The sequence below is a fragment of the Borostomias antarcticus genome (genome assembly GCF_949987555.1).
Source record: "Borostomias antarcticus genome assembly, chromosome: 20".
Lineage (NCBI taxonomy): Eukaryota > Metazoa > Chordata > Actinopteri > Stomiiformes > Stomiidae > Borostomias > Borostomias antarcticus.
The window spans coordinates 3,125,598-3,138,773 of NC_140253.1; the positions used below are offsets into that span (position 1 = coordinate 3,125,598).

The 13,176-nt window shown below is 49.0% G+C and overlaps 1 protein-coding gene across 1 annotated transcript in view; it reads right to left on the minus strand.

Moving 5' to 3' along the window:
- Positions 1–5,488, minus strand: part of sh3gl2a (SH3 domain containing GRB2 like 2a, endophilin A1) — a gene marked incomplete at both ends in the record, with an annotated part of 42,599 nt that extends 37,111 nt beyond the window's left edge. Inside the window, one exon of the mRNA XM_084454624.1 lies at positions 5,444–5,488. Within this exon, the coding sequence (XP_084310750.1) occupies positions 5,444–5,488 (45 nt within the window). The remainder of the gene's footprint in view (positions 1–5,443) is intronic.
- Positions 5,489–13,176: the final 7,688 nt, after the last annotated feature.

The window sequence follows — 13,176 nt, forward strand, 5'->3', positions numbered from 1 at the left end:
ACAAACAGACCCACTACAACACAGGTCTTCCAGAGAAACAGACCCACTACAACACAGATCTACCAGAGAAACAGACCCACTACAACACAGATCTACCAGAGAAACAGACCCACTACAACACAGGTCTACCAGACAAACAGACCTACAGTACCACAACACAGGTCTACCAGACAAACAGACCTACTACAACACAGGTCTACCAGAGAAACAGACCCACTACAACACAGGTCTACCAGAGAAACAGACCCACTACAACACAGGTCTACCAGACAAACAGACCTACAGTACCACAACACAGGTCTACCAGACAAACAGACCCACTACAACACAGGTCTACCAGACAAACAGACCCACTACAACACAGGTCTACCAGACAAACAGACCCACTACAACACAGGTCTACCAGATATACAGACCCCCTACAACCAGGTCTACCAGAGAAACAGACCCACTACAACCAGGTCTACCAGAGAAACAGACCCACTACAACCAGGTCTACCAGACAAACAGACCCACTACAACCAGGTCTACCAGAGAAACAGACCCACTACAACACAGGTCTACCAGACAAACAGACCCACTACAACACAGGTCTACCAGACAAACAGACCCACTACAACACAGGTCTACCAGAGAAACAGACCTACTACAACACAGGTCTACCAGAGAAACAGACCCACTACAACACAGGTCTACCAGAGAAACAGACCCACTACAACACAGGTCTACCAGAGATACAGACCCACTACAACACAGGTCTACCAGAGAAACAGACCCACTACAACACAGGTCTACCAGAGAAACAGACCCACTACAACACAGGTCTACCAGAGAAACAGACCCCCTACAACACAGGTCTACCAGACAAACAGACCTACTACAACACAGGTCTACCAGACAAACAGACCCACTACAACACAGGTCTACCAGAGAAACAGACCCACTACAACACAGGTCTACCAGAGAAACAGACCCACTACAACACAGGTCTACCAGAGAAACAGACCCACTACGGCCGTTCCTCCACCCCTCGTCCGCGTGGAATCTTCCAGACAGACACCGTATCTGCTATACGATAGTCTAAACTGATCCCACTCTGCCAAAGGAAAGATGAGGCTTGAATCCACCTCCGCACACACACACACATACAGGCACACACACACACACACACATGCAGGCACACACACACACACACACACACACGGCGCAAGAGCTACATGTGCCAAGTACATGAGAAATGGGAGAGAGGAGACAGCCAGTAAAAAGATGGCCTTTTCAAACTCCGGCTGGGCTGAGTTGTTCTGCGCCTGCCTCGTCCAGTGTGGCAGCTGCAGTCGGACCGCGTTGTGGCTCCGCTGTGTCCAGAGGGTCAACGGGGGTGGGAGGGGGATTCGCGTCTACCGACGACGACGATCCCTGCAAAGCGTCACACAGACCGCTCGCTATGTGTGGGGCCCTGTGGGCAGCTAGAGGGGCCCCGACTATATCTATATATATACACACACACACACACACACACACACACACACACGATCCTGCCTGGTTCTACTGTATCTGTGCCTCAGCAGAAAGCGCCGGAGGTCTAAATCATTCATCACACACGGACACAGCTTTTTCGCAGAGCCCACAAATGCCACCTGGTTCCGCCGGGAGACGGTTAACACACTTTCAACAAGGTTCCTTCACTACGCACGGTTCCACCCTGCCTCCCTCCACAAACACCCTCCATCTTCCCTTCACCCTCACCGGGGCGGACGGGCGGGACCGGTTCGCTATTCGCCGTAGATCCGCTCCATGATCAAACGCCGCTGTAATTACCGCAGTAGCGACGTCGTCATAACGCGTGATCGTGAAGTCGTGGTGGTGTAATAGCTATGCGAACGAGGCTCTTCTCGAAGCCGCGTTCTCTATTGAAAAGCACCACTGGGTGTGGACCGTGGAAAAAAAAAGCAGGCAAACTCGACAGGAGTTCTGGGTTCGATATGTATCTAGTTAGTTCAACATCCATCCGAGCTGGGAAGAAAAACTCTATATGTGATGTCAAACCCCCTGAGCCTGCCGACTATCACTCTTTTCTCCATTTCTCTCTCTCTCCCTTCCATCCTCAGTCTCTCCCCCCCCACTCTCTCTGTATCTTCCCCCCCACACTGCCTGTATTACTGGAGTGTATTTATGTCAGGCCCAGTTCCAATCCATTAAGCAGAGACATAGTCCTCTCCCCTGCATCCTGGTGCCACAGACAGACAGACAGGCAGACAGACAGGCAGACAGGCACACAGACAGACAGACAGGCAGACAGACCTTCTAACAGGATGAGGAGCTTGTTCCAAACTCACCGGCTGCCCTTCTTGGAAGGCGACATAGATTAGTCGAGGGTAGAGCTCGATGGTTTGGAATTTGGCCAGGGGAGGGTTTAAAGCAGAGTTTAAAGCTGAATTGACTGAGGTCTCCGAAATGTTCTGTTCTGTGAATAAAACTATTCTTTTTTACCTTGTGGAGCTGCTCCCTTCTCTTGTTTTTGTAGGTGGGCCTACAATCGTGGGCGTCCACTTTTCTGGATTTACATTGAGGAGCATTGGTACGTAAGACGTATATACATTTATAACGTGAGCAATAATACATGAGCTCATTAAATAATTTACACCCAGGGAAATCTTCGCACACAGACATTCAAGAAACATCCAACGTATGTCATCATCGTGGTGACTTATGGATGTACACACGACTGTACATCAACCTTTACAGACCACATGAAGCATATTAGTTCGTGTGCATGGCTGAAGGGAATGAAGCCTGTGAGTGTGAGGAGGCAGGCAGTCATGCTAAGCTAACGTAGCCGTATTGATTTTTCCATGAAAAATCAGCTGAGCGCCGGGGGTAGCAGCTGCTCTGTTCCAGACCATCTGACTGACTTCATGACTCTAGCTAAGGGCAAAGTTGACATGATGGCATCACACGCACGCTCGTGCACATGCATGCGCACGCACACGCACACACGCACACGCACACGTCCTCAACCAAAGCGAAATATAAACCACACTGAGATTCTGAGAATATCACCGTTTTTTCTTGTTCTTGACAACTGACATGATGGGATGAAATGTGATTTCTGAGAAAATCACTCATATTCTGGTTCTTGATGAGGAAGAAATTTGGCCAAAGATAATGGTCTTGTTTACGTCCATATTACTCTGTCTGGCGAGTCTGCTGAATGAAATGAAACAGAAATATCCGGTGAATGTTAATTAGCACCGTAATTAATTATCAATGTTTTCAGAAACAGAGATATGTATCCACATAGCAAGCACACACTCACATTAATGTGAGATAACTGATTGCTTGGTTACAAAAGTAATTTCCGGTGTGTGCCATGTGTGTGTGCCATGTGTGTGTGTGCGCGCGCGTGCGTCTGTGAGTGAGCATGTGAATGTGTGTGTTTACATGTGTGTGTGTGTGTGTGTTTGTGTGTGTGTGTGTGTAGAGGGGAACAGCCCTTCAGTATTCACCCTTCACAGTCTGTGCCTTTCCTCTCCACCCTTCTCCTCTCCTCTCCTCTCCTCTCCTCTCCTCTCCTCTCCTCTCCTCTCCTCTCCTCTCCTCTCCTCTCCTCTCCTCTCCTCTCCTCTCCTCTCCTCTCCTCTCCTCTCCTCTCCTCTCCTCTCCTCTCCTCTCCTCTGTGTGAAACAGCACCAGCATCATTATCTCTTATGTAATGAGAGAGAAGGATGGTTGTGGTACGTGTGAGAAAACCTGAGATGACTGTGCATGTGTTTAGTGTGTGTCTGTGTGTGTGTGTGTGTGTGTGTGTGTGTGCGTGTGTGGAAGAGTGACGAGTGAAGATTCTGAGAGATGGAGAATGTGAGTAAAAAAAATAAGAGAGAAAGCGAGAGAGAGTGTGTGTGTGACAGAGAATATTTATTGTGTGTGTGTGTGTGTATGTGTGTGTGTAATAAATCCCTGAGTGAAGCTCTATTTTTTATGGCCACTCTCCCCTTCAGAGTCGTGCTCCATAAAGCCTAAAATTAAGTAGTGAAATCACACAGTATGGCTGGAGAGTGAAAATAGAACACACACACACACACACACACGCGCACACACACGCACACACACGCACACACGCGCACACACACACACATCAGCAAAACCGGGCAGTGCGGCTACTGTAATTAGCAATTAGCATAGGCTGGAGAAAGACTGGTCCACTCAGCATTCCTGGATACATTGTACTATTCACTGGATACTTTGACTCTCCACAACAAGGCCAAACAGGATATAGCTCGGTGCATAACGGGGTGTTTCAGGGGCTCCTGATTCACCTCAGCGTCTGACTCTGCTCCTTTCACACGGTTACATTAATAGTACTCGCTGAACTACATCAAGCAAAGTTCTAGACGACTAGAAAACTGCATGGCCCTGATCAAATCCCTTACAACCTCATCTTCCTATCTTCTGTTAAGAGAACTGTGTGCGTGTGTACATCAGAGGAGATTTTGGGATTGCTCCTAAATTAGCTGGTCAGATCTGTAGATTTGATCATGGCTGGATTGAGAGGATGGGGGGGGGGAGACAGACAGATAGCTATTCTCTCTCTCTCTCTTCTCTCTCTCTCACTCACTCACTCACTCACTCACACACTCACACACTCACACACACTCACACACTCACACACACACACACACGCCAGCCCCCAGTCTTAGGAACCGGTGAATACATACATCAATGTCAACGTCTACTACATCGCGTGCGTTTAGAGGGCGGTGAGGTCATCGCGCTGCCAGAGAGGTAAAGAGGGATTTCCGCCCACGAAGCCAGCCCTCACTGCACGGTTACATAACTCCTCTTTGCTGGTGCGACTAGTTCTTTCTCTCTAACCCTTTTCAGAAAAGCTTTCCTTCCGAGCTGCCGCCGGAGGAAAGTCGTGTGAACGGTGTGATGAAGGCGAGACATGCCCGTCTTCCTCGTCGCATCGTCCAGCCATCTGTTCTACCGACAGACGGCGGCGTCGACAAACGGGATTAACTGGAACAGCAATTCTCATCTTGGTGTTCCGTGCAACAACGACAACAAAAACCCGTCCCAGCTGTGTTCAATTTCAATGATTAATTTATCCGCACGTTTATCGGGCGGATTGAGTGGACGTGGGTGGCGCGTCTTCAACACACTCCGCCAGTCGTTTCAAATGACTAATTCATTATCACCCTGGCATGGGAGCCCGGGACACTACGTTCTCAATAATCCGCATTAAGACCAAACAACCGTGACTGGAGGAAGAGCCCCGCGTATTTGAGTGTGCTGTAATAGCGCAGGACGGACCTAACGCGTCGTGACCAAATGTCCTTGTCGCTGCCCGTGTGTAGAGGCCCACCGACTGGAGAACTGTCGCTTGTGTGCACGAACACGCACGACTCCCTCCCTATTGAGATGAGAAAGCAATGCGCCTTACCTGGGTGGCCTTGTGGAACTGCTTCTTGAATCCCGCTACAGACATGGCTTCTAGTTGACGCGGCGGGTTGTAGGATGAACGGTAAACGGTTGTGTTTTGAGTGTGCGGCGGTGGCCTAGGGATCTCGGGTCTTGATTACGTGGGATGACAGCGTCAAAGGCAAACCCCTCTCTATACTGCTCTGCTCAACCAGCGGGAATCTCCTGCGAGCTGCAAGCCGAGTAAAGTCGCGATCGGGCTATTGAATGTCAAACCCACATGCCGACACGCCGGTGACGTAGACCCGCCGTAGCCAGGCCCATTTAAAGCGGCAGAATGTAGGGTAGACCAGGCGGCACTTCCGCCGCTGCTCCTCCGCGGCAGAATCAGCCCTGGCAGCGTGCGAAGGCAATGTTAAAACGGGCGCTTCTCGCTGTAAGCACACGCCATTTTAAATTAGGAAAGTGTGACGCAGCCTGTAAGATGTGTCCGCTAAATCGGGACAAGACTGGGCGGCCAAGTAGACCTCTGGCACGTAAATTGAATTACATCACAGCTTAATACAACTTTAGCGTTTCCGGGAGTAGGCACAGGCGCAGTCCTCGTTAAATCCGTGCATTTCGTGCTTTTAATACACGAACCCCAGTCGACACTGCAAAAAGCAGACAGTGTGAACTGCATCTCTGCAGACAATGTGAACTGCAGGCTCTTCGTGAATACTGCTCGACACCGTGCATTTAAGTATTTTAATGGTGAACTGCGATGCAGCGGAGATGTTGGAGGGTTTCAGCACCACTCGGCCGGTTTCAGGACCTTGGACAGCGACAGAGCGCGGCGCTCCAGGCTGCGTCTACAGAGAGTTGAAAAAGTTCGTCATCGTCACCCTTCACAATCCTGAATTTGGAGGGAGGGGGGGCGGGTGGGGGGGGGGCGATTTGATAAATCACTTTTCAATCAAATATCAATATCAATCAAATTGCAGTTGGGTTGTTTTGATTAGGTAAAGGAGAGTCTTCTTAATCAAAACAACCCATTTGCTATTTTATTGATATTTGATTAAAAAAAAAAAAAAAAAAATCATCAAAACGCACATTGCAAATAACTCTTCACTTAAGAACGTATTCTTAGTATGATGCTGTATTATCATTAGGACATGTTTAATGTACAGTTTATCACATCACATTTTAGTATGATGCTATATTATCAGGGCATGTTTCATGTACAGTTTATCACATCGCATCTTAGTATGATGCTGTATTATCATCAGGGCATGTTTAATGTAGTTTATCACATCGCAGGCTCATGATCAGAATAGGCTAGCAAGTTATCACGATAACCATCTGAAACTGAAAAGTAGCCTATTGATGTTTTAGGTAGCCTATCCCCAGTAGTAATTTAGCCTATTCATCTAAGGCAGATTCGGCGATATTCAGCGTTAATTTCTGGCAGGACAGACAGTCGTTTTTCGGCACAACACCTGTTTATTCCCGGTGACCCATACAGACACCACATAGCCTCTGCTAGCATCATGATTAATCTAAGTGTTATAGGGCTAGTACCCTGCTAGTACCTTGATAGTACCCTGCTAGTACCTTGATAGTACCCTGCTAGTACCTTGATAGTACCCTGATAGTACCCTGCTAGTACCCTGATAGTACCCTGCTAGTACCCTGCTAGTACCTTGCTAGTACCCTGCTAGTACCCTGCTAGTACCCTGCTAGTACCCTGATAGTACCCTGCTAGTACCCTGATAGTACCTTGCTAGTACCCTGCTAGTACCCTGCTAGTACCCTGCTAGTACCCTGCTAGTACCCTGATAGTACCCTGCTAGTACCCGTACCTTGCTAGTACCCTGCTAGTACCCTGCTAGTACCCTGCTAGTACCCTGATAGTACCCTGCTAGTACCCTGATAGTACCCTGCTAGTACCCGTACCTTGCTAGTACCCTGCTAGTACCCGTACCTTGCTAGTACCCTGCTAGTACCCGTACCTTGCTAGTACCCTGATAGTACCTTGCTAGTACCCGTACCTTGCTAGTACCCTGATAGTACCCTGCTTGAGATCTAGTAACTGCTTTTAACACCAAAGTAAGGATGGCTTTGAACTCTATCGCCCCCATGAGGCAGAAAAAGGTAACAACTAAACAAAAGGCACCATGGAGAAATGAGACAATCAACCAACTCAAGAGAACTTGCAGAAAGGCGGAGCGTAGGTGGAGAAAAACTCAAAAACATTGAGACGACCTGTGGAGTTCCTCAGGGATCCATCTTGGGACCTCTGCTCTTCAGCCTTTACATGCTGCCCCTCGGGTCTGTCATAAGAAGGCATGGTGTCAACTACCAGTTATGCTGACGACACCCAGCTCTATATTTCAGTAGCTCCCAATAGCTACAGGTCGGTTGACTGCCTGGTAAACTGTATCGCTGATATAAATGCATGGACGACACACAACTTTCTCCAGCTCAATCAAGGTAAAACAGAGATAATGCCAATGGCAATGATAATAGTCATTGGCTCACATCACACTCTGCATTGGCTACCCGTCAGCTTCAGAATAGACTTCAAGATTCTTCTTCTGGTTTATAAATCACTCCACAACCGTGCTCCAAAATATATGTCTGACATGCTTGTTAGATATACACTAGCAAGATCCCTGAGGTCCTCTGGTGCCGATCTTCTGACAGTCCCAGCAGCCAGGACGAAGAGGCATGGAAAGGCAGTTCCAGCAGCAGGACGAAGAGGCATGGAGAGGCAGCCTTCTGCCACTATGCCCCCAGACTGTGGAACACTCTGCCAGAGAGCCTCAGATTGACTGAGACCCTGGAGACGTTCAAGCGAGACCTTAAAATCTATTTAATCTTGCCTTTTAAACACCTCTTGTTGTATTGTCTGTTGTTGTTTTGATCTGTCTGTTATTGTTTCATGTCGTGTTTCTGTAAAGCACATTGCGTTGCAATTTGCAGTGAATGTGCTATATAAATAAAGTATTGATTGATTGATTGAGCTCCCTTTTCCTCTGTGCGCGCACCCCCTTTATAATGGAGGTCTATGGGCCTCTGCTAAAAACTATGATAAACATGCATTTGCAAGGCAGGAAGCGCAGGGGGAGGACAAAGCGACATTTGAGCTAAACTTGCTATGACAGCGGCGTTCCCCTTTAACTAGGCGAGAAATGGCTCTTAAATGAACACGCAGACAAGCCAGGCACCCACACGTGCGGCTCCGCCGTTTTCCGACAGATGGTTCGCACTCTGGCAGCCATTCTGCGTCGCATCCCGTATGGTCACTAATAGACCAACAGCACTGGAATGGGGCCCTCTAGCCACATTCACTGCTGCTTTCTAAGCTATAAAAATCAAGATGTGCGCACTGAGTCGGCGGGGAAAAAAACTAAACCCGCGGATATGCAGCTCACGTGGCTCTTAAATGTTGGAATGAATAATTTGATGGGTTTTTACGTGGCTGTACGGCTGTCTGTCTTGGATATGGCCCTACTAAATCGCGACAAACCACCTCTGCATGCAAATCCTAAATCATTAATCAATACAATCATTTAAGTGTATACATATCTGAATATTCTATCATAATTAACATTTCTCTGAACAAATGGATAGTAATTCTATTAGCTCTCTTGGATAATTACTCCTACTTGAAATGCATGCATGATGGATTAGAATATGACACATTTGTTGTGGTGGGAGGTGTGTGTGTGTGTGCGTGTGTGTGTACGTGCGTGCGCGCGGGTGAACCGTACGTGTGTTTACAGCGCAAAGAGTTATGCTGAAGCCTGCATATGAAGAACGTAATACCGGGTAATTAACACAATATGGCACTGCAGCGGTGACGTGAATCAATCCAAGTCCATTACCCCCCCACAGTATAAACACGACCAAGACCATCTGCATATATATGTGTGTGTGTGTGTGTGTGTGGGGGGGGGGGGCGTGGTTGAAATATGCTAGAATAGAGACTCGGAAGTAGTTTGTCATCAGAAGCACAGAAAGCACATTTCTATGCTTGTACCGCCATCTGGTGGTCAACTGCCGCACGTGCATCCAGGGAAAATGAACTCGCACGAGATAAGTCTGCACTTAGCTCTAGCTCCACCGTGTGGTCAAATGTTATACAGCATGCTAAGCACATCATACCATAGAGTTTTGTGACGGTACCTACAGTACAATTGTGAGTGAATTCAGTTAACAGGTGTAGTAGGACTATTCACTAAAAAAACACTACAGTCAATTATAACCCACACATTAACTTCATCATCCCGACCGGCAAAGTTCACAAACAGCATTTGAATTACTCAGATACAACATTGATACAGACTAATTAAATAAAAACATAAAAAAGCAGATTAATAAATAATCCACATTTTAAAAGGGCAGTTCACCATTTTGAATCCCATAGAGTTCTACAAGAATGGGAACATAAGCTAAATTATTTAGTTAACAGTGATAGCCTATAATTAACGTGCATTGATTGATTACACAACTATTGATTAGATTAAACTAGGCGTCAACATGAAATTGAGGCCAGATTCTCCCTACATGAAGCTCACACAGTGAGGAGTAGATATTGATAAGGAGCTGCTGACGGGTTCGCTAATAGTCAAAGTCAACTTTATTTATACAGCACTGTTCATACAAGTACATGTAGCACAGTGCTTTACAGAATACATTAAAACAGTTAAAAGAAGATGATCTCCATCATGACCAGCCAACAGTTAACATCAGACTGACCAGAGATCAGTCTGAGAGGAAAGAGGGTGATCTACAGAACCAGCCGTGTGAGAGTGTGTGTGTGTGTGTGAGAGAGGGAGAGAAAGTGTGTGTGTGTGTGTAGGTGGCAATTGCAGGATAGGCCATGTCAGCAGATGGACCAGTGGTCATTTGTCACAAACAAACACACACACACACACACACACACACACACACACACATCATCATCTCACCAGAGAGAGACCAATCCAACAGCGGAAACACAGAAACACAGACCTTGTTCAAAAGTGAGTGTTTCTCCTTGTACACACCTTTCCCCCCCTGCTTAATCTAACACACACACCCACACACACACGCACGCACACACCCACACCCACACCCACACACACACACGCACACACGCACGCACGCACACCCCCCCCTCCTGGCTCTGTACCTAGCTCACTCAAACATGCTAATGTTCCAGGCTCAGTGTAATTGGTCCCAGTGATGCTCCAGCTGCCCCACCTGTGATCACGGAAGCCTGCAGTCAGTCCCAAGACCAGCCCACCACTGTCTGGTGAGTGTGTGTGTGTGTGTGTGTGTGTGTGTGAGGTGCATGTGTATGCAGATAATGTTATGCAAACAAACACTTCTTTGTTGTTGGGCGCTCCCTGCACTACATGGCTCTGAAAGAGAGAGAGAGAGAGAGAGAGAGAGAAGAGAGAGAGAGAGAGAGAAGAGAGAGAGAGGGAGAGAAGAGAGAGAGAGGGAGAAAAGAGAGAGAGAGGGATGGGTGGGTTGAATAAATTACCGTGATTACCTAAAGAGTGTTTGTGTGTGTGTGTGTGTGTGTGGTTATGTGTGTAATTGTATTTGTGTATGGTTATATGTATTGTTATGTGTGTGTGTGTGTGTGTGTGCTACTTTTCAGCGGGTAATCCACATGCCCCCTTTGTACCATTAACTTCAACCTGTCACTAATGAGGGTTTGGAGAAGTTAGTAAAGGTGGAGTGTGTGTGTGTGTGTGTGTTGTCTTGAGGAGCGCAGGGCTGACCCTCAGATCAGAGGAGCAAACAAAGCAAGTCTGGTGTTGTTGACTGACGGGCAGCGTCTGAACGGACCACAGGCCCGGAGTAGCAGCCATGTTGTGTACCGTACCTGTATTATGCGCTTGGTCTTAAACTGTACCTGCGACAAAGGCAGCAGCCGGTCTGAAGGTGGGGTTAAGGATGTTAGGTCTAGGCCTGGGTCACAATACACTTCCCCAGCCTCCCTCCCCAGGGCCAGCCTCCATCCCCAGGGCCAGCCTCCCTCCCCAGGGCCAGCCTCCATCCCCAGGGCCAGCCTCCATCCCCAGGGCCAGCCTCCCTCCCCAGCCTCCATCCCCAGGGCCAGCCTCCCTCCCCAGGGCCAGCCTCCATCCCCAGGGCCAGCCTCCATCCCCAGGGCCAGCCTCCCTCCCCAGCCTCCATCCCCAGGGCCAGCCTCCCTCCCCAGGGACAGCCTCCATCCCCAGCCTCCCTCCCCAGCCCCAGCCTCCCTCCCCAGGGCCAGCCTCCATCCCCATGGCCAGCCTCTCTCCCCAGCCTCCCTCCCCAGCCCGAGCCTCCATCCCCAGCCTCAGTCCTCCATTCTCAGGAGTCACTTTCAAAGTCACCTCTCTGTCCGTGGCTCTGCCGAGGACCCCCGCCTCCCCCCTGGGCTGGGAGATGAGGTGGATTAGAGGACAGATCCACCTCTCCTCCCCTCTCCTTCCCTCCTCCCCCTCCCTCTCTCTCTCGTCTCTCTCCTGGAGCTCAGTCAACAAAGGCAGGTCAGGGCTTCAGAGAGAGGCCCGCGCTGAGCCGGGCTTAGGCCGGTCTGGAGGGAGGGAGAGAGAGAGAGAGAGAGAGAGAGAGAGAGATGGATGGAGAGATAGAGCGAGAGAAGCCAGGGGGCTCTAGTGGCTGCAGGGCTCCTTAGAGGATACACTACAGGACGGGGAACTTTTCTCCTCTCTCCCTCCTCTCTCTCTCTCCATCCCTCCCTCCCTCCCTCCTCCTCTCTCGCTCCATCCCTCCCTCCCTCCCTCCTCCTCCTCTCCTTCCCTCCCTCCTCCTCTCTCTCTTTCTCCATCTCTCCCTCCCTCTTCCTCTCCCTCCCTCCCTCCTCCTCTCCCACGAGTCCTTCTGCTTTTCATCTCGTCCCTCTCTTCTCACCGTGGGCCAGAGCCAGACATAATCTGCCGCCTCGTGTTCTGGAAGGTTCTGGGGGAGAGATAAGGGACTGGCTGAGGGGTAGATCAACCTGGGGGCTGTTTACGTAGAAACAGACACGTCAACCAGAGATTCAGGAATTTCACCCCCCTCCCACACACACACAAACTAAGTGACTTATTTTGGTTAATGACAGTTTGTTTGAAGTATTCTCCCGAATCAGATAGAACAACATTGGAGATTTGAGGCGAGACAGTCACACTGAAGTGCGGGAGGGGTTTAAATTGAGAGGCGATAGTGGTTTAAAGTGCTGGATCTCTGGATGGAAAGGTAGTACGCTCTAGTCTAGACTAGACCAGTATCTCTGAGACTCATAGCGATAGAGAGATGAGCCTTTGGAAACTTAGCAACGCCTTCTCCCCCGTGGATCAACATTTTGCATTTCACATTGAACAGCTCACTTGGCTGTGTGTCACACTTGCTATTGTACACCCAGATCTGTGTGTGTTTGTATGTTTGAGAATGTGTGTGTGTGTGTGTGTATGTGTGTGTGTGTGTATGTTTGAGAATGTGTGTGTGTGTGTGTGTGTGTGTGTGTGTGTGTGTGTGTGTGTGTGTGTGTGATATCAAAGCTGGCTCTATTTTGGCAGCCCAGGGAGAAGAGGTGCTGTGAGTGAAAGTGTGTCAGGAAGCTCTGGGGAAGTGGCTGGAGGCAGCTTTTCCCAGGCTCCTCTCTGGCTCGCTACACCCCCCCCCCCCTCCGACCAGCTTAATCCTGCACGGGCCGCAGAGCGCCTCGATTGGCAGTTGTGATCTGACTGGTCTTTGTAGTCTGAGTGATCCGTGTGACACACA